This window comes from Anthonomus grandis, chromosome 5 (assembly GCF_022605725.1).
Source record: "Anthonomus grandis grandis chromosome 5, icAntGran1.3, whole genome shotgun sequence".
NCBI lineage: Eukaryota > Metazoa > Arthropoda > Insecta > Coleoptera > Curculionidae > Anthonomus > Anthonomus grandis.
The window spans coordinates 28,309,594-28,333,318 of NC_065550.1; the positions used below are offsets into that span (position 1 = coordinate 28,309,594).

A 23,725-nucleotide genomic window follows, 5' to 3' on the forward strand; every position below is an offset into this window, starting at 1 on the left:
TTTTAACTTGTGTATTAATTCGTCTCATTTCAATAAAAGTTCCTTATATTCTCAGTTTGTGCTGATGGAGAAGATCCTGGAGGAATTTATTATGTGAAAGTAAATTGGAAAAAATATATATTAAAACATTAGTAGTATTAGCTATAGGAATTGAATGTGCATGGTTATTATTTCTTAAATTAATTTGTATACATGGGGCTTAACTTGTTATCAAGTTATTAACTTAACCACTGGCCTGGGACAAGTAAATATCCTTGCAAAAAAGCAAATTAAATATACTTAAAAGCTGAGACAAAACAACCAAGCTTGTTCCTATAAAAAATTGGCTGGAACCTAATTTTAAGTTGGGATACTTGGCAAACAATACAGATTACGACGTCCCCTCAAATACGAATTTATTTGCCTTTATACCACTACTGATATAACTTGAGCTATAATATAATCTAAGTAGAAATTTGCAGAGATTTGCCAGAAAATTTTCAAAACATGGTTGACTCCATACTTTATGTTTCAAAGGCCAAAAAATCAAATTATAGCAACTGCAGGCATACATCCGTTAAAGTTTATGATTATGAGATATGTAAATTGTTAAGTGGTTTATTGGAAAAATAAATAAATTTATAGTGGCAAGCATTGATTTTAGCAAGACACACTCTTATTAGCATATATCTACATTTAAAAAAAAAATATATTAAATTTGATCTGCAATGTGTTAATTTTTAATTTAATCCAAACACTGGTCTCACTATAACAACCTAATAAATAGGCGAGTTTATTTTAGAAAATCGCTTAAATCAGATGTTGAAAATTACGCAGGCAGATTTGTTATATATTTCGAGGAAATCCGTGAACACATATGTCAGATTATTTCAGCTGATAACTTTTTTAATAGACTATTACATAAATGTAATATAAACTGTTTTTACTGCTTTTTTTCGTTTAAAAGGATGTCCGGAAATGCCATTATTCGCAAGCAGCTGTGTAATCGAAAACTGTATATTTTCATAAACCTTATTATTCTATTGTATTGTACGAGTTAACTCACATAAAAACCATTTTCTCAATTACGTAGGTGTTCAGGTTGTAGTCGGCGAATACGTTGCACAACACGACAAATGCCATCTAAACGACCATTAAACGAGAAAAAAAAATTACATGCCATACTGGGGTTTTAGTAATTAGTCTGTCAATTTGTGTGGATTTTTTTTATTAGTCGGTCCTTTGAAGTAAATAAATTATAATTGATTGTCAGATAAAAATTAGGTGAAAATGTTCGTTCAGTAAATAAAACTATTATGTAGGTAATGAGTAAGTAGTAGTATTAATAGGTAAGGAAAATAAACTGGGTAAAAAATATGATTTATTATATTTTATTTTCTTGTTTGATGACTATATTCGAATCATTTTACAACTTATATTTACCCCACCTTATAACTTCTCTATGACATAAATTGTTTTATTTTTGTTTACTGGTAGCACTGAGAGAGAGGAGACTTGAAAAATTAATCTAAATATAAAAACAATAAATGCCTAAAATGTATGTATAAAAAACATAAAAACCACAATAGTTATTTACCAACGGAGTGCAGAAACTGATACTTATATGAATGGTGTATGATATTTGATACACATCACGGGTTTTTAGCATAAAATTCTCATAAATTAAATTAAAAAATATTATAAACTCGCCTTCTTATGTAACTGAGTGGAAATGTGTTAAAAAAAATATATTTTTATCATTTTGTTGCTTGATATTAGCTCCAAGAAAGCATATATATTTTTCTTTATAATCACCAGAACAGAACTATTTCCTATTTTAATAAAATTAATAAACGTTATGTAATCATTTGGCCTTTAATATTTCATTAGACCACTTAAAGGCTTTTTCTTACCTATTCACTTTTGTCTGCATTTTTTCACTTTTTTATTACTGTTGCTGTTATTTAAATTTATTTATTAAATTGATTTATTTTATATTCTTAGTCTCGTTCTAATGCTATTTGCGATTCTACTTAATTTTCAATTTTGCGACTCTTTTCCTTGGTTATCTTATATCCTTTCTTTTTTTTACCTTTGAGATAATTTTTTACTGATTCTTTTTCTCCAAAGAAAATTTCATTTAAAAACTAGAAAAAAAGCTGCACTTTATCCTGGAAAACTAAGAAAAATACGTTCTTATAACTTGGAAGAATTTTTAACAATAATGGGATTGGGATCATTAAAACGGTTTTAGAGGTGTCTAAATTTGTATTTTAGAGACTCAAGTACACCTAGTGTGCCAATTTGAGGAAATTTTCACAGTATGGCTCTGATGAAGTTCAAAGACTCCCTGGAAGATAATATGTATTCATTGTGTATAAACTATTCAAATTTGAGCTCTCCATAGAGAACAAATCGTCGGTCATCTCACGAAGTGGCGTATCTAACAAAGTTTTCAGAAAATAGTTAAGCCGGCAAAACAAGTTGCTTTGGAACTCACTTTGATCTCACGAAGCGGCGTATCTGTAACTGTTATACCAATGGTGCAAATGTATATTGCATTTTCGGCGTATCTTACAAAATACCCGTACGATATCACACGAAAAGTCGTATAGTAAGATACGCCTATTCGTGTAAAACTTTTGAGTACAAACACTTGTATTGACGATAGCGGCCTATCTACTATTATTAACCTGTTGGATCTCGTTCGGAGACGGTACACGGTCTGTGCACACTGTAAGGAAATGAGTGATCACATCAATAGATTTCCCAAGATGGAATCTCATTATTGTCGTGCTAGCACGATCAAGATGTACTTGCATCCAGATTTGAATCTAAGGAGAATGCATGGTATGTATCTAGATGAATCAAAGAAAATTGGAAGGATGGAAAAACCAAGTTTTCATACCTATAGAAGAGTTTTTAAGACTAAAAATTCATCTTTTCACTCACCAAAAAAAGATTTGTGTTCTCTATGCGTATCCTATAGGGAAGGCGAAGAAACCGTTAAAGAGAAACTAAAAACTCGCTACGATATTCATATTGCCGAAAAAACAAGGGTTCGTTTACTCAAAATCCCAGTGTAAAAAAAAGCCATAGAAGATCATCCAGTGTGTGTGGTGTTTTTGACTTACAACAGGTGATTTATGTGCCAATTTCCAATGAAAGCGCCATTTTTTATAAAAGTCGTTTGGCTACATACAATTTTACGTTTTATAACATAGCAACGAAAGAGTGCTTTTGTTTCGTGTGGAACGAAGCAGTCAGTAAGCGTGGTTCTTCTGAAATAGCATCCTGCATATCACAAGTTCTGGAATATTATAGTAAGAAAGGTATTCGGAATTTTTATTTGTACGCAGACGGATGTTACGGCCAAAACAAGAATTCCATCGTCGCTTCTATGCTGATTCATTCCATAAGCAAATTTCCCACAATAGAGGAAATCTCTTTACGTTTTTTTGAAACAAATCATGGGCAGAGCGAAGGAGATTCAGCCCACAGTGCTATCAACAGAGCAATTTACAAAGCTGGTAATATATTTTGCCTTCTCAACTATACCCAATAATTAGTCTGGCACGAACAAAAAGACCTTACAGGGTTATTCCAATGCTGTTCAGAGACTTTAAAGATTTTAAGTCATTGTCAAAAGACCTTAGAATCTTAAGTATTAGAACCAGTGAACGTGGCGTGAACGTTAAGTGGACTGACGTAATGGAATTATTAGTTAAACAAGCTGACCCTCTTAAAATATTTTTTAAAAACAGCCATTTAGAGCCTGAGTATGACTGTATAGTTCAAAAACGTGTAAACCTTGATGTATCAGCATTAGAACTACCTCAACTAAACAAGGAACTGCCAAAAATATCTGGAAAAAAATATAAAGACTTGATTTCATTGTGTCAAGGAGAAACTCCAGTAATTCATTCACCGGAGCATCAACAGTTTTTCCCCTCTCTTCCCCACACTGACGAATAGGCATAACTTAGGAATGAAGTTTTGTCACTACTAATATTATTAGTAATACTTAATACTTTTTTTGTTTTCAATATTATAACATGCAGTTTATTTTTGTTACAGCATAATGATATTTTCTTCATTTGTGAATTTGATTTATTTGTTTTTTAATGCGTTTTTAATATTTTGATTACTGTTTATTTTATTTTGTCATAAAATATTATTTGATTTTTAACTAGCTATTTTTTCGTGCCTACTTAGTTTTCAATATTTTTTAAGGATAAGAGACGTATCTCACAAAAGTCAAGATTTAGTTTCACACCAAATGACGTATCTGCATTCAAAATTATTTTTTTCGAAAGCGTAAATAGTTATAACCCTTTATGGGACAGGTACTCATAGGCTACATAGCAGTACGCAACATATAAAAATATTAGATCTGAATCGCAATTATTTCCGGCTCTTCGGCAATTCAAATATGAAGCATTTTCGTTTTTTGCTTCTCCTGAACAATTTGCTAAATGTAAGATACGCCACTTCGTGAGATGACCGACGAAATGGGGTTAATAAATATTTGAGAATAAATGTTTTGATTGGCATTGAAAAACTATAATTTTAACCTCTTTTTATGGATCATCTCCATTCTTTATCATCTCATATCAATGACATTTCCCACCATGTGTTTTCTTCACCATTGTAAATTTGCTCTTTATGCAGATGATCTAAAAAACTTTAGACCATTTGGATTCATGAATGATTGCTTACTAATAAAAGAAGATTTGACATGCCTTGATAATTATTGTAAACTTAATAGACTTCTTATGAATGTGTAAATTTAAATGCTATTGTATCTCTTTTACAAGAAATAGAACCGAAAACGAATGCGGGAAGTAAGAGATCTCAGTATAATCTTTGACGATAAATTGTTATTTGACATGTTAATTACTTGGTTCCAAAAAGCTTACAAATGCTCGGATTTATTAATAGACAATCTAAGCAATTGCCTATTAAATGAGCACGTAATTAATCTAGGTGATTTTAACATCTGCACGTATAGAACTAATTATCGACATCAAAAAAAACGCCAAAGGCTTTTGAATTTCTGGAACGTCTTATACAATATAATGTTATATCTAACTTCCTTAATCGCTTCTTAGATCTTATGTTTAGTAATTTTGACATATTTCAATATGCCACTCTCCAGTATTAATCAATTTTACTGCTAGGAGCCGTCCTACCTTTAATCTTCCTGACCGTAAAAATAACAGACCAAAGTTTAATTTTAGAAAAACACATTTTCCAAAGATGTATAGGTTATTACAGGAGTGTGACTGGTCTTCGATTCTTCTAGTGGCTCAGATGCTTGCTGTGCCCTTTATGATATGCTCCCTTAGGCAACAAGGACGATGACGTTTTCCCGACGAAGAAAGAGAAAGCCTTTAAAGACTTAACTCCATTCACATTCATTTTTATTTTTCCAGATACACCTCCTTATTACGTCGCAGTATAAAGTATCAAGTGGATTTAGCCTATCGAGATCACATTAAGCATATACACAGGATAATATAAATTCTGATCCTTCAATCTTTTGGTCATTTATTCATCGTAAAAAGAGTATCACGGATTCCTGCATCTGGAAAACTCACTTGGTTCATATTATGATGACTTGTGTCAGCCTTTGCTCGTTTCTTTAAGAATGTGTACAGGCATTCTATACCATCACATCAACAGGATACTTATATGCCATATGATTATATCCACATTTGTCCTGTTATTACCAGAAATGACATTAGTGCTAGTAGATCCCTGAAAAGTTAAACCACCACAGATCACGAAATCCCTAGCTTTGTCCTTAAGGATTCTGTGCAAGTACTATAATTACCACTGAGTTATATATTCAATCTAATAATCCATACTGGCACATTTCCTGAAATCTGAAGCCTGCAAGAGTATGTCCTGTATTTAAAAAGGATGATTCCAGTTTTATTGAAAACTACCGACCTATCTCAATCCTATGCAATTTCTCCAAATTATTTGAAACCACCGTCATATATCCTATCTGTCGACCAGTAGGTCGATCCTGTGTTACTAATCTTTATGATTTTTCTTGGCAGGTGTGTGCAGCTATTAATAAAAGATGTCAACTAGCCCTATGCCTTTTAAATATCATAAATTAACCCTAATGCTTATGCATAAGCCTATGCTGATGATTTGAAGATTTTCTGGAAAATTACCACCCTCGCAGACTGTTTGCTTGCCTCTTGCAGCATATCAACTTAGTTAGTGAGTGGTATGATTTAAACATACTCAGTTTAAATGCTTCATTATGTCATACTATACAAATAAAAATCCCCTAATAATTGGCTATCAAACTAAATGATGTAGTAATAAAAATCTCTCCGGCCTCTAGAGCCTAAAGATGTTAGAATTTGTCTTAAGAAACTATTTAATAAACCCTCAGTGATTAAAACAATTTTTTTACAAATTTGTCAGGTCAAAACTTGAGTATGGCTCTTTACTTCGGAATTCTCACTATATATGCCCTGTGAACACTCTGAAGGCTGTGCAGAGGCATTTTTTTTGGATATTTGGCATATCGGGAAGATGGTGTCTATTCAGAAGGACCACACTTTACTGTTATCTAGATTTGGAAAGGTGCCCTTAGCTAAATGTCGAATGTTACATTAAGTTTTCTATGGAAACTCCAGCATTGATAGCTCTGCTCTTTCTTCTGGAACAACAATCTTTTTATATAACCTGATTTCGAAGCAAGGTATAAGCCTACTTTTGCCCCCGACCAAGCTAGATCGAATATTTTGATGCGTGATCCCATTTTCATAAATGTCAAAAAGTCATCTCTAATGAAGGTGACCTGAGTGTCACCTAATTGTTACGATCTATTCGCTGGCGTGATTATGCTTGGAAAATGAAAATTATTAGTATGTATTTAGTATTAATTTTTAGCTATTAAGTTGTGTCTATTATATTTTGTCTTGTGTTTTGTAATGTATTTACTTGCTTAAATGTTATTTTTAAGATAACTCTACACTCTTTTTTTATACAATTGTAGATTACTTTGATTTTTCTTTAATTGGGCATTAGCCTCTTGGAAATAAATGCTTATTATTATAAATATATGTGTTTGTGATTAAATATTAGTTATTTTCACTTCTTAAAAGCTCTAAATTGATTACAGAAGTTCTGGCTGAAACTTACTAGCCTTTTGTTGAGTTAAAAAAGTATGTCACATAAATAATTCATGTGACATACTTTTGTTCCGCTGACACAATTTTATATCAATATAACAATAAAGCATATTGACCATGACATATACATGACATTTTCTATGGCCAAATAAAAAACTAATCCCTAAATGTGGTCGTAAAGTTGCGAATTAGAAATTTCGATTTTTGAATAATCAATAATCGACTGAGTACTGTATAAATTTACGAATCTATTGTAGTCTTGGGTCATTTCTTTATCGTCATCATCGGGTTCATCATCATTGGAAGGAGGTGTTTCTTTACTAGTAGAGGGCTGGTCTTCGTTGGCGGCAAGGATAGTAATTTTTGATTGGAGATCTATACAATCCTTGACATGATTAATTTTTACCCTTGAAAGAGCGTCCGCATTTTTGTTTATTTTACCAGGCTTATATTCGATTTTAGAGTCGTACTCCTCTAGTTTTAGGCGCCAACGAGCTAATCTACTGCCGGGATCCTTGATTGAGAAAAGCCAAGTCAAAGGACGATGATCAGTAATTAGAAGAAACTTACGACCGTAGAGATTCAAGCGGAAATGTTTCACAGCCCAGACGATGGCTAAGAGTTCTCTTTCTATAGTGGAGTATCTCGTCTCAGCACTACAGAGAGTCCTTGATGCATAGGCTATTGGGAGGTGCTTTACTACAGGTCCTTGTGAGAGTACAGCTCCAATAAAAATCTCTCTAAATGAACTTTTTCTTAATACCAAGAAAACAAATTATATGGTTTAAAACTAGGTAGCCTTTGTTATGCCCTAAGAAATATTAGGTCCTTAATGGATAAAAACCAGTTAGTTTTTATATACTGTGCCATAATCCACTCTAGGATTCTGTATGGGATCCAATTCTGGGGTTTTTCAGCGTATAACCCTAAAACTTCACTTTAAGATTTTAACTGTTCCATGTACAGTAGCGGCCAAAAGTAGAGAAACTTTTGATTATTTTTAAAAAAATATTGATAGATTACTTTTTAAAAATATATTTTATTGTTTTAGGTGGAACACAAATACAACATAAAAAATAAATAACTAGTGTATAAGAAAATTATTTATAAACCCACAAAAAAATTTTTTTTTATTTTTTAAGAGGTCAAAAGTAGAGAAACTTAAGCAAAATATTACAAATACTTAAAATAAACCTAATATTTGGTAGCAAAACCTTTGTTTTTAATAACTTCTGCACATCTTCTGGGCATCGACTCCAACAATTTTACAATTTTTTCTTCTGGTATTTCCTGCCAGGCCTGCGATAATGCGCAAAACAGTTCTTCTTTGTTTTTAAATTTTTCGGGATATTTACGCCTAACATCTAACTCCAATTGTTCCCATAGGTTTTCAATGGGATTTAAGTCGGGGCTTTGTGGAGGCCAGGCTAAAACGTTGAGCTGTTCCTCCGCAAAAAAATCTTTAACAATTTTAGCTGTATGTTTAGGATCATTATCCTGTTGAAATTTCCAAATTAGTGGAAGGTTTTCTTCGGCGTAAGGTATCATATGATTCTTGAGGATCTGTAAATATTGATATCTGTCCATAATACCCTCAACTTTTATTAGCGGACCTAGTCCATGCCCAGAAAAAGAACTCCATACCATGACATTACCTCCACCATGTTTTATGGTTGGCCTAGTGTATTTAGGATTGAATCTTTGATGTGGGGGACGCCTTACATACTTTATTCCATCCGACCCAAATAAATTAAATTTACTTTCATCGGACCAAAGTATGTTTTTCCATTGGTTATAAGTCCAAGTGGAATGTTCTCTAGCAAATTTTAAACGAGCATGCCGATTTTTCTTGGAAATGAATGGTTTCTTTGCCGGTCGTCTGGCTTGGAGGTTTCCTTCGCCTAAGCGTCTTCTTATGGAACGGATGGATAGTGAAATGGAAGGGTTTCCTTTCTTAATATCCACGGCAGTAAAGAAAGGATTTTTTTGGGAACATCTTCTTATTACTTTATCATCTGAAGGAGTAGTCTTTCGCGGCCTTCCGGTCTTAGGTTTAATTAAAGAACCTCCACGTTCTTTGTACATCTTGATTTGTTTAGATATAACACTTTTATTAAGCTTTAAATCAATTGCAATTTGATTTTGTTTCAATCCATCTTGATATTTTTTTATAATTAGTTCTTTTAACTGAACTGACAAATGAATACCTCGTGGCATCTTACTCGACTAATACTAACACACGACTAAAATATTATTCTCTTTATTCAAAAACTGTTTGCTTAGGAATGATCGGAAAAAAAGTTTCTCTACTTATGGCCGCAAAAAAATGAAAAATATTTTGGTATTTTCGTCATGTGTTAAAGAATGTGTTTATTTTTATATCATTATAAGTAACTTAAGGTACCCAATGATTTAGTGCTGAAATTAAAACTTTTTATTTAACCTATTAATTAATTTTTTAAAAAATTAAAAGTTTCTCTACATTTGGCCGCTACTGTATGTATAAATTTCAAGTGTGTTTATTTGTTTTTAAAAATCTTAATTTATTTGTGACTAATGGTTTTTTTCCATACAGGAAAGCCACAGCTTTTTCTTTAAGAACACAGATATTGGAATGAATCAAAAAACAAATTGTTAAGAAAAAGAAAAAGAAAAGATGAGGCTTGAAAATCCAGTAAAAAGAGTGATTATTTGGTTGTGAATTTTTTCCACGGGGTGTTTGAAAGTTTAGAGTGAAATTCGACATTTTATTAATCCATGTATAATAACAAATGCGTTAGAAATTTTTGTGGCTTCGATATGAAAAAATGATGACAGTGAAACGACCTAAAATTCGGCAAAAAATTATCAAAATCGATGCAATACTGAAAAACTTATTAAGGATGGAATATGAACCAAATGTTCGTTCTCCGTTTATCTGTTTTAGACCCTTCAATATTACATATACAGTAGTGGCAGAAAGTAGAGCAACTTTTAAAAAAATAAAATTTCTTGACCACTAACAAAGGAATAACAATGATATTTATCCACAATACTTTTGGTCAAGTAGGTAGTCTTAAATCAGATAATAATTGACCTTCTAAATATTTCTCTTTATTTTTAAACTGATAAGAATTTGTGTACCTGGCAAAAAGTAGAGCAACATTTTTCTTAGAACTTACAAATCGAATAATATTAGTTTAATTCCAGCTGTTTACCGGTTGCATTAAAAGCAGTTAGTTTACAATGCCTAGAGGACGGCCTTTATCCGTTGATTTAAAAACACGAATTATAGACTGTCACAAAAATGGTGAAAAACGAATCAATATTGCAAGAAGGTTTAGTTTGAATAAATCTATAGTATTGCGAATAATTTCACGTTATGTGAAGCATGGACATGTTTTACCTAGAAAAAAAACAGGAAGACCAAGAAAAACCGATAAATATCAAGATAAACAAATTTTGAAAATATCTCAGAGTGATCCATTTTTGGGTTCAAGTAAAATAAAGCAGCGTTTATCAGAAGAATTAGGCGTTCAGGTATCTTCAAGGACAATAAGAAGTAGATTATGCGAGGCCAAATTATTTGCAAGACGTCCAGCAAAAAAGCCCTTATTATCTGCAAAAAACAGACGATCCCGTCTTCTTTTTGCTCGATCTCATTTGCACTGGGCAATTAATGACTGGAAAAAGATAATATTCAGCGACGAATCAAAGTTTAATTTGTTTCAAAGTGATGGAATAGCATATGTTCGACGTCCTGCAAACCAAAGGTTAAATCCCAGATACACTTGTCCAACAGTAAAACATGGTGGTGGATCAGTTATGGTGTGGGGCTGCTTTTCCGGTTTCGGAATGGGGCCACTTCATAAAATTGATGGGATAATGGATAGATTTATGTACAAAGATATTCTGGAAAATGAAATGGTTCCATATGCAGACGAGAAAATGCCCCTTAGGCACATTTTTCAGCAGGACAATGATCCAAAGCATTCTTCTAAATATGTAAAGGCTTGGTTTAGACAGCAATATATTCAAGTAACGGACTGGCCAAGTCAATTACCAGATTTAAACCCCATCGAGAACCTATGGAAAATTTTGGATAGGAAAATAAGGGGGAAAACTTACAAAAATAAGGACGAATTGTTCAATGCACGAAGCTTGGATTAATATGGACCCAGTAATCATTTCTAGGTTACTGCAATCTATGCGCCACCGTTGTGAGGAAGTTATCAAAAATTATGGATATTTTACAAAATACTAAAATTGTAATTGTATTTCAGTTTTTACTAAAAGAAAAACATCAATTCTTAAAAAGTTGCTCTACTTTTTTCCGCCCCAGAATTAATTTTTGTACATAAAAAATATAAACAAAGAATATTAAGTTAAGTTGTTGATAGATTTATAATGCTTAGATCTTATTGGTATTATATTTCCAATATGATTGTATTTTCTTACTAAATAAAATAGATGTGTTTAAAATAAAGAAGTTGCTCTACTTTCTGCCACTACTGTATATCATGGGGTACAGCAGTCCCCATGTAGCAGATTACATTCTAAAAATAAGTGTAGCATTTCAGGCTTAATCATGTAGAATGCAAACAGACTTCTAAGGATTTTAACACATAAATTACCTCTGAACAACATAAAAGTTATCTCCATCATCCCCCTGTTTGATAACCAGCTCTCCGGCGGCCACTTTCCTTTCAAACATTGCGTCCAATACCTCGTTCATTTGCTCCTTTTCTAACGAACGGAACAGCAAAATGTTTCGGACAGCTTCGGACAGTCGCTGACGCTGCTCGTCCGACTTCGGGAAAATCGTTCGGGTGCCGTCGTCGTCCTCGTCCTCTTCCGGATCGTACGTTTCCGCGAATACCGATTTTCGACGGTTCTGGAATCGATTTATTGGAGGCTCTGAAAGACACCCACCAATCAGTTAGGAATTTATGATAATTATATTTAGTTTTTATTATCTTGAAAAACAAGATAACTAAAGCTTTATTTATATACCTACATACATACTTCAAAAATGTGTTATTACATTACTTGAATTTTTTAGTTAAATAAATTAAGTAAATATGAAATTGAAAAGAAAGTAGCGGCAAGTAAATAAACTCTTATCGGTTTATAAGTATAACCAAAGGAGCGGGTGCTTAATTTGATGTCTGATAAAGATAAAACCATAAGCCGAAACCTGTATGAGTGTTATTTCCAAACTGCGTCAACAATTAAATGTCACATCAGTGATCCCTCGGGAAAGAGAGACAATCTGATGACTTCTGTGTATATAATTTAAAGTTTTAATGAGAAACTCCTCCAGAATGAAATAATATGCATAATATTTTTTCTAGCAATTACTATTTTCATTTTTTATTCTATAAAATAAAATGAAACTAAAATAGAACATTTTTCGAAGCACATAAAATTTTTATATATTTGCCAACCTTGATGGTGTTATATTAGATGGAATATTTACCCCGCTCATTTTTTTTTTTAATTAAAAAAAGGCAACTAATGTTTACCCTGGTTAGAACTATGAGGCACGGCTAGTGCCTCATAATCATCGTCTTCTAATGAGGAAGATGATATTGTCTCGTCCAGGTCAACCTCACTTGGTCCTTGTTGAGCACAAGGGGAACTTGAAATATCTGAGTTATTCGTTTTTCGACACATTTTATTGTTTGATTGATCTGTTTAAATGACAGATTTTGATATGGAACAATTGTGAGGTATTAAGGGTGAGTTCAGTGTTAGATGGCACTAAAATTTTTTACAAATCTATATATCTTATTGACAAAAGCAAAAACTTATTATTAAACTCTTAAGGTCCTTGTGAGATCGCATATGCTTTAAACATCTGGTCTCCTTTTGCATTTTCAAACTCAAAAATGATTAAGAACGTTCAAAAACGATTTTTGAGATTTCTTTTTGTGAGAAAAAATAAGGAATATCCATATATGGTCTCATACCGGGTAATGGTAAATTCATTTCAATTACAGACAGTTAGCAATAGAAGGGACAGTTGAGCCATTATGTTCTTATACTTCATTAGGTACATAAGATTAATGATAACCAACCGCGATTTGCTTTGTATGAATCCCTGTAGGAACATTTCACCAGTGAACAATATGCTAACCATTTGTAATGAAGTGTGTAATAGACTGACCCATGTGAATATATTTAATATAGTGTACTTTCTCATCAGCACTAGTGTTAAGGGGGTAAATAAAAGACATACATATAGTATTAGGTATATTTTAGTGTAGTAGTGTAGCCCTTCTTTATTCATATTTTATTTTATCTTTAGTTTACAATATTGTTGTGTATATAGTTGTAATTTTATTTTTTACTAGTTAACACTTTACATGTAATTTCTAGTAGTTATATTTGCAAACTTTCTAAATAAAAAAAAAATTGGTACTGAATTAGTCATATTCATATACATATTCATTTATTATGCAGAAAACAGCATTCCCAAAACTAAAGGGGCTTGAAGACAAAACACAAAAATCTTGCCCCAGTCCCTCAGAGCAGTTCAAGAAAAGGGGAAACAATTATGTTTTTGTACTCATTTTATTTATTTTTTTATTGTAGACAGCTAGTGTTTTAAGAATTTTAGTAAACAACCAACTCAATATAACATATAACTAATCTTGTAAAAAATTCAAATCATTCAACTCATCCCTTCATTTGGCGGAGGTAGCAAACATACCAGACTATTAAAGTCCATAGTATAACTCTCTATATATCACATAGTAATTGGTCTTAAAAAGTTTGGGAGCTTAGTTGGTTTTTCAAGATTAAAAATGCTATTTCTATCAGTTATTGATGATGAGTATTATGAGGGAACACCATAAAAAATTGAAAAACATAAAATGTAAATTTGGAAACACATTTAAATTAAATAAACTAAAAATAAAATAATCTTTATTGTATGCAACAAATAAATTACATCTATTCTATATACATACAAAGATGGAAAGTACCGCTAGGCGTGTTTTAATAACACCACAATAAATAATAAAAAGACATTTTTCAACACACAACTTTCTTAAAAACAAAAATTTTAACAAAAATTATTCAGAGAACCAACTATACCAGAATCAAAGTTACACCAGTATTAAAATATCAGCAGTCTCCAAAATTTTTTTAAAATTTAGACTTAAAAGAGGCCATGCCTAAATCTTTAATTTCTGCCATTGTAAATACTAGCAGAAGTATATATGAAAGAACTTTTCAGAAATTCAGTCTTATGCTGAGGGATTGCCAGTGTCCTTTTATAGTGAATATTTACATTATGTACCCCTTTGAATAAGGAATTCTGACAGATATTCTGGTTCATGAAAATTAAGTAATTTATGCACAGTGCAGCTTATACTCAAAAATCTTCTTTGGGCCATATTAAGACTATAGACCTGCTTTACATGCTCACTCACATGAACCCTCCAAGGCAAGTTTCTAGTAAATCTTATACAGGAATTTTGAATTTTCTGGATTTTATATTTATTTTGTTCAGTTAAAAAAGGACCATATACAATATTTAAGTATCCAGCAATACTAAACACTAAACTCTCTGTAAGGTTTTTTGTTCTAGTAGGCAAAATAGCCCTAAATTCATATACGATTCATGACTTTAATTTATAATATGACTGTTGACAGATCTTATTTACATGCGCATTAAATGACATTCAATTATCCATACAAAGGCCCAGGTTTTTTACTTGATCTACCCATTCCAATTCAACACCCTTAATATTTAATTTACTTTGTGCTCCATTATTCAAGGTACTTTTATTTCTTGAAAACAGGATTGTCTGTGTTTTACCAAAATTTATAAAAAGTGAGTTCTTGTCAGCCCAATCAGAGATCCTCTGTAAGTCAGCATTAATTAAATCCAAAGCTTCAGGCAGGCAATGAACCAATGATGGCAGATAAATTTGCAAATCATCTGCAGACTTGTGATACCTGCAGTAAATTATTTTATGAATTAAATCAGCCACAAATATTATAAAGAGAAGTGGTCCCAAGACTGACCCTTGCGGGACTCCCTGAGTTACATTTCTCCACCCAGAAGTTACCACACCTTCGTCATTAGTCAGCTTTTCTGCCTGTTACCTGTTTTGAAAGTAGCTTTTAAACCACCCATTTGCCTGAATATTGTAGTGCTTTAGTTTTGCCATTAAAAGTTCTATATTGAGAGTATCAAAGGCTTTTGTCATATCTATCAAAACAGAGGGACAACATTGTCCATTATCGAGAGAGCAATATCTGTTGTTATTTTTAGAAGAGCTGTCGAGCTGTCGTACAGCTATAATTTGGTCTGAAGCCAGACTGAAATTTTGGGATAATGTTTCTGCTTAATAAATAATCCAGCAATTGACCTTTTATAATTATCTCAATTAGTTTATTTAAAGTTGGCAAAATACTAATTGGTCTTAGTTCATTAATATTGGTTGGATTGTTCACGTTAGGTACTGGAGTAACAAGGGCTTTTTTCCAGATGTCAGGGACACACCCAGAAGATAAACAATTATTAATAATGTTCACTAGAGGTTTTGGTCTTCGGGAATGGCAGTTGATATTTTATCCATATTTCTAATCTTGTACCTGTACATATCAATGGGGAGGTCATATTAGAAATAGAGTTTTGAATGAAAAATTTAAATTAAAATATTGCAGGATATGGAGTGTGTGGGACAATTTTGAAATGGGTAAAATCTTATTGTTAGATGGTAGAACACAGGTTGTCAGAGTAATTTTTCAACTAGTTTATTAATGACTTATCAGCCTGTTTTCAGCACTGTCAATATGTAATGTATGCAACAACTTGAACATTTTTATTCAACTAAGTTTGATAAATGAAAATCCAATTTTCAAAGTGATTTAAACAGATTTTATTTGTGGTTTAAAACTAACAAAATGCACCTTAATATCAATAAATGTAAATATATATACACTTCAGTAAATCAAATACTGCGCTACCCAAAGCATATTACTTCAAAGGTAATCCTATTCAATGGACTGATTTAATTAGGGATTTGGATGTCTTATTTGACACTTAATTAACTTTCAGAGAGCAGATTCTCCTTTGTTGCAATAGAGCAAATAGAATGTTGAGATTTCTTAAAAGGAATACCAAAGACTTTAACAACATCCACTGTATAATAACAATATATGTTTAATTGGTGAGGTCCTTTTTAGAAGTAAATTATGCAATGTGGTTCCCACATTTTCAGATTTATAGAGATAAAGTTCAATTGATCTGAGGGAAGTTTTTTCATTATGTTGCTTTTAAGATGGTCATTTCTTATAAGAATATTAATTATGCCAAAATTGAAACAAACCTAAACTTGCAAAATCTTGAGCGTAGAAGAATTAATGCAGCTATTGTTATATTACATAAAATCGTGTGTGGTAATGTTGACTATCCCAAACTCCATCAAAAATTTAACATCTACATACCTCCATGTGTTTCCATTCTTTATTATGTTCTTAGAAAATTTTAATTTTTCTATTATTTAAGATTTAAATACTCAGTTAAATTTAATAAATATATATATAATTAGCAGTATGCCTAATGACAATGAGCTCAATTATACCTGTGCCAAAGAGTCAAACTAAATCTGGTGTTTCTGCATATTGACCAATTAACACGCTTCGCCCTGCATTAAAAAGGTACTTGAAAAAGCAGTTTACAGTCAAATCCATCTCTTTGTTCTGAAAGAGCGCCATTCATGTGAAACTGATATAAAACTCTCAATATCCAAATGGAAACAAAAAGTTATAAATAATAATTCTTCTTGATCTGAGAAAAGCCTTTGAAATTATAACTTAAATATTATGGCATTAAGAAAAATATCATAAAGGTGTTTGAAGAATACTTATCTGAAAATAGATTTCAATATGTACAATTGGACCAAATTAAATTGTCCAAACATTTGATATTTTTGTTGCAAGGTAGTGAGTGTCCTTGGTGCTTAATTATTTATAATTTTTATAAATGATATCAATTATATTGAGGAACTTTGCTTTGCTGATGACACACTAACTGAATGCAGTAGTGACAATATTATTGAAGTAGTGGAGAAGATACTAAAGCTTAATGCATGAAAAAGAAAAGCAATGAGAATCTCTACTTGTTATAAAATAAAAAATCTAGACAGGAGATATATTATTCAACAAAACACACTTGCCTTAACATATCATTTTGAGTATACTCAATCAAAAATATCTGAGAAACATTTTTTTTAAAACAGAATTGGAAAACATTTATCCTTATTTTAAAAAGCATAACACAACCCCACTTCAACTCATTCATTACATAATAGAGGCCCCATAGACTCCTATTAAAGTTATGCAACCTATATTGGGATGGTTTCCGGTAGGAGAAAGGAACTACCTCACAATGACTTAAAATATATATATATATATGACTTATATATATGACTTAAAAAACTAACTTAAGATTAATCTAATTGCATAATTTGAGAAGATAACAAGGTCAGAACCTTAAAAGGCAATAGGACAAGGACAAGGATTAAGTGATAGATGACATAGTCTGATCAGTAGAAAGAAATGTACCTGATCTTAAAAAGATAAATGTCATAAATTTGATACTTGTACTAAAAATCTTCAATCCTACTGATATTTATTTGATAGGAGACCATATTACATAAGCAAATTCAAGATGAGATGTGACCAAAGTGATATGTGCAAAGATTTAAATGCAGGAAGATGACCGAATTCTCTGCATGATCTGTTTACAAAGAATTTTATTTGCTTAAGATATAATATGATCAAATTGATGAAGAAAAACAAAACTTAGGGTCCAAATAAACACCAAGATCCTTTATTCTACTGTACCTCTTGAAGAAGCCTTAAAGCATCGACACAAGCAACCACCAATTTTAAGTTGCTGCTCACAATTGCTGAAATAAGATTTAATTCAAGTTAACAATAGTGTTATATACAGAAGTACTAGTCTCACCAAGGAGCATTACACTAGTAATATTGGAACCACTATTAGACTGAGATCTTATGAATTGCTAGAAGGACCTGCTGGCCTCCTTTCTAGCATTTTGAGCACAAGTAGTTATTTTACATAGGATGTTTGGATGTGTGTTGAGTCTACTTTTATAGTTTGTAAGTAGTGCTATCTCTGTAAAATGAAGCTTTTAAACTAGGATAATTTATAGTAGCTTTGTCAAGAAGATCCATCTTATGATAAAGCTTTTTTTGACTTTGACTAACTAACATAATTGCTATAACAACTCTTAGATAGCAAATTAGCTTTCAGTCTTAATGAGCTAAATTTTGCATAATCACCCAGACTTGGATACCAGGAAGATTATTTGTATAGTTTATCGATAATTTTTCTGTGCAACAAGATTTTTTAGCTCCTTAGAGAACCAAACTGGATGACTGCTAAAAAATGATTATTTTTAATAATTTGATATTTTAACCAACATATCAAAATAACTGTATAACACAGAGCAAAAGTTGGCAACATTGACATTTAAATCAGTATTAGACATTATTGTTTCTCAATCACAGTTTAGGAGATAATTATTAATCAAAGTAAAATTCACATTTTTAAAATCATAATAAAAAGTCCCAAGTGAAGTTAAATATTTAGGCTTATTACAAGGCAGTACCAGTTTAGAAGGAGGGTGGTATTTCAAAAGGAGGGAGAAATTGACAATTGACCCACATTCATTAGACCTATTACCCCATTGAACTAAGACAAACCTGACAATGCAAGTGAGTCACATAAAATTGAATCTTTGCCAAACAACATGTTACTAGCATATAGACCAGGTAGGTCTTCACAGGGTTTCCAAGATATATTAGGAAAACTAAAGTGATTAAGGTATTTTTATATAGGTCACAAACTTTTGCATTAATTTCACAGTGCTTTTCATAATCAGATATGTCCATTGCAGGAGGTTTTACATAAATGCTGACAAGACAGTATATCAGTATATCTCAGGGTCTACTAGATCTCCTAGAACATCATAATTTTTTCTATGAATGGGTCAGCAGTGTGCAATACAAGATTTAGTATAGTGTTTATCAGCAAAAGCACACCTCCACCTTGACTTTTGGAACTATGATTAACATTGCTATGCTCTTGTTTTTCATATACATCAACAACCTTACTTCTTTAAACATAAAAGGACCCTTTACTTTATATGCCGATAATACATCAATTTTATGGCTAGGTAAAGACTCAGGTATTTAAGGGCCATGATTGATTGTGATATTAGGGTGATAATGGAATGGTGCAACAGTAATAGGTTGGTCTATAATATCTCCAAGACCAATATTTATCATTTAAGTGCTCCATTGCAGTTATAACCCTGAACAATGTTCAACTGGATAATAAAGATAGTTATAAATTTTTGGGGGTATTTATTGATACTAGATTGAAGTTTGAGGAACAAATATATAATGTGCGGAAAAACTGATGTCTGCTTGCTATTCTATAAGCATAACCAGAATTAACTTAGGCCAGGACATTGCAAGGGGGATATATTTTGCCCTGATCGAATCACACTTGAGATACAGTATGCAATTCTGGGGGTTTACAAACAGTAAACTCATTCAATCTGTCTTTATTCTCCAGAAGAGGGCTTTGCGATATTTGAGTGGGGTCAGTCCTAGGGAGCATTGTACGCCCCTGTTTATTCAGGAGAGGATCCTTACTGTTACCTGCATTTTCATTCAAATGACAGTGTATATGCTCCATAAAAAAATATAAACTTAGTTCTGATAATGCAGCAAGAATAACAAGATTTAATAGTAATAATTTGGAATTTCCCATTCCAAGAACAGCCTTAACAAAAAATTCCATTGTATATGAAGGAATAAAAATGTTTAACCACTTCCCGCTGGAAGTCAAAAACTTAGAGAGTGCTTTTACACTTTTTGTGAGTTGAATCCAGCTGTATTATTGATTATATACTATATTTATGTTTTTATTTGTATATCTGTACTTGTATTTTATTGTATTTTCATATTTCAGTTTAATTTGTTTTATTTACTTATTATACCATAATTTTTTTTTGCAATTTTTTTTTATCCTCAACTTTGTAAATGACAACATAATGATGTCTTTATACAATAAAGCAATTTTTAATTTGATTTGATTACAGTCTGTTCTGAAAACTGTGTAGCTAGAATTGAACAGTTCTTCACTATTAATACCAGGTTTCTGTAAGAGATATAACTGAGCATTTCAGAGATGGTCTTTAAGGTAAGTTTTCAGGGCTCTAACACTTTAATAAAGGAAGAGAAGAGTACAGAGAACCTCTGTAGACAGAGACTTGAGATGCCTCTGTACATACCTGCTGAAAATTTGCTCCAGAAGACATAGATAGGATTGCGTTGAGGACGAAACTTATTTTACAGCAGTACCCACAGACCATAGATTGCCATCGACTAACCCCTTAAAAAGTGCTTCGTTTACACTGATTTTAAAGCAGTCTACATCCTTATTTTTGTCAAGGGTTTGACATCACTTATGCACAGTTGCTTATCAAGTTATCCTAAATTCTGATTGTTACCACTTGAATATCTGATGCAAATTTGTTCTTCCTCACAGGTCATAAAACTTACACCAAGTTAAATATTAAAGTTATTCAGTTGAAGATTATTAACTAAAACGTTAAAGTTTGACTTGTATAGTAGAATGATTTTTAGAAGATATGTGTAGTTAGTAAGTTTAATAATTTACTTACTGGAAGTAGAAATCTCAATTTGTCAGTTAAGACACTTGGAAAAATAAAAGTTTTTTAATTAATATTTATTTCAGCAGGATGAAAGTACAACACAGCAGTGTTGTTCAGTAAACTCTCACCTTTTGCCCTGGAAATCCTAATTTATTCACAATTGGAATTTGAATATATCACTCGTCAATGAAGTGGCAACTTCAAAATAACAAAAAGAAAAACAAGGATGTCTCTTTAGTTTTTACCAGTTAAGTGCCCTTATTTAAAATAAAAAAACTAAAATATAATGAGACTTACCTTCTTCTCTGGATAAAGTGCTCTCATCAGGAGATATCATCTCCGAAGGGCCTGCCCCGTCAAACATCAAAGCACTACATCTAGCCTCCTTTAATTTAGCGAAATAATCAGCAGCATAAGAGACAACATCTCCGGGTTGTTCCAGGAGATAACTTATTGTAAACTCCAACAGCACCTCTCTAAGTTCATCGGGAACCTGCACCCTGGCCCCCACACTACCACCGCGGCTCATTTTCTCGTCTTTTCTCGTAATTTTGATAAAGTTTTAGCCGATTATAAGGAAAATTGAACGGTTTTCCTTGACCTTATGCGCCTTATTGGAAAAATGTCACTAGAGCACAGCCATATGAATGATAGTCGTCCGGTTGGGCTGTAAAACACCGATCTAAATATAATTATAATACCGTTTTTTTATATAAATTTAATGCACGGTATCGAAAAAAGTGTTAAAAACATACAGGATAACACAGTTCGTTTCACTTATCAAATAGAAGTCACAGGATTGCAGAGTGGATGGGGTCAGCCTTGTGTAAAGCCCTATCTGGAAACTCGACCTACTTGTTAAGGTAAAATTTCACTAAAACCGGTTGTTTTTATTAGAATTTCTTTGGTCCCCGATGTTTACTAGGGTTTCACTAAACGAATTTCGGGATTCTCGAAGGCGTATATTGGGACCGGGACCCCTTTTTCCACGATCAATGATTAATCATCCAATAAGAGACCTGACGACTGACAGCTGAGGTGACAGTACAGGTGGTAAACTTGGGCTCGACGTTGCCGCACTGGTCAAAAAACGGACGTTTATAAGAAAATGACTAGGTTTACATCGTGCTCAATTGTCGAATTTTTTTTTACTGCGGAAAGCATTTCATAACAAATTAAATCAAATAGTTTTATTGTGTCATTACAATGTTGTTTACACTCGTTAAAAGAATATTTTTAAGAAAGAGGTAGATTATGTTAGGAACACTAATATAAAAATACACACTAAAAATTAGGTTAAGAAAGATATTTTCTTTTACAGTATAAGGTAGCTTATTAAATAGCTTATTTCTCATATAATGTTATCTATTTTGGCACTTCCCTAAGCGGCAATATACTGGAACATAGTTATAATATAATATACAGATGGGGTTTTCATGAGTAGGTTATTATAATAATATATCATAATATGTATAAATTTAAAAAAAAAAACAATAATAATGGACATTGAATGTGCCAGCCAAAACCCCCGTTAATAATAACCACAAAATAAAAATAAATCTTAATACCCAAAAAAAGGAAATATCTAAAATTTAGACAGTTTTACACTTTTGTGTCAAAAAGTAAATCTTAATCACACTGCCTTAATCCACAGAATAAATGGACCTAAGTAATTTGTACCTTCTATTTTCTCATCACTTATTATAAATACCTCACTGATGGCGCTAAAAACTAAACTTATTAAATTAAAATGTTTGGTTAAACTGATTTTACGTACTTAAATCTTATCTTTAAATTAAATATTATCTTGCTATCAATTATCCTGAATTTCTAGCTGTATAAAACTGAACCCAAAAATCCGGAACAATAAAATTCTAAATACACATAAATTTTAAGGCCGAACCTGTGCACGTTTTCACGCTTGAGTGGCTGGGACTGAGGTCAGACGTCTAACAAAATAGTACGTGGACGTCTCAAGTCAAACTTCAAACGAATCAAATGTATAAATTTAGTAAAATATGTTTAAAACCTTTATTTATTTAATGGAATGATTAAATATCGCTTAGAATATTACTTTATGACTCTTTCCACAAAATTTTGCGATTTAAACACGCATGCCATGTAACAATACAAGCAACACCGGCACACGGACTATTCGCGGCACATTAAAGGTTCTAATCGATCTCTGCACTGGACTTGGTGCCATAATCATGTCTATCTTGATGAGTAACAAAATTACCGTTTACCTTGATCTAAAGAAGATTTTCCAAGATGTATAGACAAGGGATTGAAAATATGATTAATAGGGTAAACGAATCTGGGCAGTCCTGTATATATCCTATACCAGACAAAATTCTAATTGCTTTCCTCTGAAGGCCAAAACCCTCTGTAAATGAGGGGATCCTCCCATACCAACACACCTTAAGCTATGACACTATGGTAGATGGCAAAGTACTCGGTTCTTAAGATATCAGCAGAATCACACTCATATGTATTACGTAAAAGAAAAACACGCTCCGAACTCCCAAGTCTCTTAAACACACTCTTATAATGGATTTGGATCCAAGAGGCTGTCAAGGAATTTAACTGTAGTTTCTGTGGTGCTTCTTAATGTAATGGTCATATTTTGGATCTTATCCTGGATGAAAACAAGGCTTTTTGCCAGAAACCAGTTCTCAGCCTGTTGCCTCAGATAGTTTCAAGTGCTTCTGCCTCAGAGTCACCAAATGCAATAGCAGTGGTATCAACAAAAATTTCAAATATTCATATTTGTGTTCCTAAGGGAAGATCATTAATGAAAATTCTTTTTAGTAATAGGTCGTGAGAAATACAATCAAAAGTTTTGCTAAGAACATAGAATAAGGCAGAGAGATA

General features: G+C 32.2%; 1 protein-coding gene across 3 annotated transcripts in view; it reads right to left on the reverse strand.

Annotated features, from left to right (window-relative positions):
• LOC126736671 (cAMP-dependent protein kinase type II regulatory subunit) overlaps positions 1–21,886 on the reverse strand; it is a 50,478-nt gene extending 28,592 nt beyond the window's left edge. Inside the window, exons 1-3 of one of the 3 annotated variants that reach the window (XM_050441153.1) lie at positions 21,607–21,886; positions 21,149–21,533; positions 11,753–12,035 (exon numbers count right to left, since the gene is read on the reverse strand). In XM_050441153.1, the coding sequence (XP_050297110.1) occupies positions 11,753–12,035; positions 21,149–21,380 (515 nt within the window). In that variant the 5' untranslated portion in view covers positions 21,381–21,533; positions 21,607–21,886. Of the gene's footprint in view, positions 1–11,752; positions 12,036–12,643; positions 12,816–21,148 lie in introns of those variants that run through there. The other 2 variants (XM_050441151.1, XM_050441154.1) reach the window with 2 other exon arrangements.
• Between the last annotated feature and the right edge of the window lie 1,839 nt (positions 21,887–23,725).